We start from the raw sequence: 2,500 nt of genomic DNA on the forward strand, positions 1-2,500 counted from the left end.
TCCTATCATATCTGTCCTTTTGTCCTCTCATTCTCTCGTTCTGTCGTTTCCCCTCCCTCCTCGTTTCAGGGCAATAAGCGAACACATTATTAAAGTCTACAGTTCCTTTGAACCGTTGAGCAGACTGCTTAAACGACTACTCTGAATCTGAAGAAGCCCAGAAAGCAGCGTAGCAGACGAGCAGATGTGTGAAGGCTCCGTGTTATAAAGAACCCAGTTTCTTACATATTTGAAGTGTATTTGAGAATATTAGTCGTTTATACAAGCAGCCTACGTAACGTGCACGTTATAACGGGTCAGCCCAGATGTTACATCCTACCGCACAAGGTGGGTTTAATTGTTAAAAAAATAGAGGTCATTCTACAGAAACGTCCATTTTTATGTCCCTAGCATTTACAGATATATTACCCTTGAAAACATGTTAGGGTTACAATTTATTTATATTTTTAAATAAAACAGCAGGTTGTTTTAACAATTACACCTTCATGAGCATCGATTTAGCAATAATGGCCTTTAAATCAATTGTCTAGAATTCCAAGCACCACAGAAGAGCTCGTCCCCACAGTCATGGGTAAAGGTTGAGATCATATTTTGAGGTAAAATGTTTTTTCTGTCGTTTTAACTTCAATAATCCATGCATGACTATGAACTACACGGTTTAAATCGCATAAAGAGAACAAACGCGAAATAAATATTATAAAATATGTGATGAAAGTCGTGTCACTGGCGTTACCGCACAACAATAATCACACTAGCGTCACTCGACTTCCTTTTCCCTATTTTCTGAGGCTCTGTGAGGAAAAGCGCATGGTAAGTCCACTGTGTAGCTCATGATTTCATATGAAACTTTCAGTTGACGTCACTGGTGTGACCGACTTTCTTCTGAGCTAATTGTGAAAAAATAGAATACAAATGGATCGAATGACGTGTTTTAGTGGCCGTTCCATGATCGACACCATGTGCTCTGATGCTGTGTAGCCGTTATTTGGTAAAAATGTCACTGACGTTGGTGTCACTGGTGTTACCTTTCTTGTGTGTAACACCGGTGACACCTGTGGACAGCTAAAAAAAAGTGGACGTTTCTGTAGAATCACCCAAAACATGAAATATTAAATGTGCCATGACTTCTGCACTGGCCACGCTTTATGCGTGTTAAGTTCTGCAAATGAGCAGTAAGAGTGAATCAGAATGTGCAGAAATGAGACCGGGGTGCCAAAACTTTTGCACGTGAACAGAAGTAGGGTTGGGTGGGTTCCTGTGTCCTTGACCTGCATCAGGTTAACATGCAGTCTTTATCTCAGTCCAGCTGTCTGACTAACCGGTGTCCTTTCTTGTCATTTGTTCTTGGAAGAATGAATAAATGAACGGCCGAGGAAACGTCCTGTTCCCTCCTCGTCGCTTCACATGCTCTTGTTTCTCTCTCTCTCGTTTTCTTTCCGTCTCCCCGCCTCTCTGCTTCTCTCCGCAGCCCATACGGAACCATAACCCCTGGATGCTGCTGTACTTCATTTCCTTCCTGCTGATCGTCAGTTTTTTTGTGCTGAACATGTTTGTGGGCGTGGTGGTGGAGAACTTCCACAAGTGCCGGCAGGACCAGGAGGAAGAGGAGGCGCGGCTGAGGGAGGAGAAGAGGCAAAGACGCATGGAGAAGAGGCGCAGGAGTGAGTTTGTTTGTTGGTTTGGGAGACGAGCTAACGTTCAAAAGTTTGGAATCGGTGCTCTCAGCAATGCGAACCGCACGACTGTAAAACGACTGGTCAGTCCGCGGTTTGGTATGATGGATCTTGACATTTACACCTTGACGCTGGTGTAATCAATAAACATCAGGGCTGTCAAATGATTTCAATAATGAATCACCATTACTAACATTTGCTCAAATCTCAGCACTGATTATTTTTTTCCAGCCCATTTTATTACACCTATATGAGCGGTCAGACTAAGCTTCATCAGGAAGTAAATGGTTTCGTCATGACGTGAATGCACATCCAGGGAGAGCAACATATTTTTGAGGGGGGATTTCACATCTTGTTGTCGTATAGCAACAGCCAACAACACTAGAACCCCAAACTTCAGTGTGTATAATTGCAGTAAACCAATACGTTGCTTTACTACAATTGAATGCATTGAGGTTTGCGGTTCCACTGTTACAGCCTTCGTCTAACCAAGTGAGCAGATGTTCAACACACTTTCAGTAACCAGCCGTGGGGCCTGATCACGTCGGCCCTCCGATGAGAGCAGCGAATAACACTAATACGTTTACATACGTCCAGACGTTTAGTAAGCGCCGTTTACGGTGAGTGTTGCTTACGTAGCTGGTCACTGCTCTTCATCGGGTGTGGTAGCCGCTCGTAAGATCAAGGCGATATAACAAGTCAAGTCGAGAATAACAGTTAATTTGGCTCCAGCCATTCGAGCAGAAACGTTTGGGACCAAACCAGCCAGAGCATTTCAGCATCATCCAGCCTGGAAAGGACAAAAACTCTTCAAGTCCAGGGAGGAT

General features: G+C 43.7%; 1 protein-coding gene across 1 annotated transcript in view; it reads left to right on the forward strand.

Moving 5' to 3' along the window:
• cacna1hb (calcium channel, voltage-dependent, T type, alpha 1H subunit b) overlaps positions 1–2,500 on the forward strand; it is a 172,969-nt gene that overhangs the window by 151,917 nt on the left and 18,552 nt on the right. Inside the window, exon 25 of the mRNA XM_017721012.2 lies at positions 1,469–1,661. Within this exon, the coding sequence (XP_017576501.2) occupies positions 1,469–1,661 (193 nt within the window). The remainder of the gene's footprint in view (positions 1–1,468; positions 1,662–2,500) is intronic.

The sequence above is a fragment of the Pygocentrus nattereri genome, chromosome 12 (assembly GCF_015220715.1).
Source record: "Pygocentrus nattereri isolate fPygNat1 chromosome 12, fPygNat1.pri, whole genome shotgun sequence".
In the NCBI taxonomy this organism is placed as follows: Eukaryota; Metazoa; Chordata; class Actinopteri; order Characiformes; family Serrasalmidae; genus Pygocentrus; species Pygocentrus nattereri.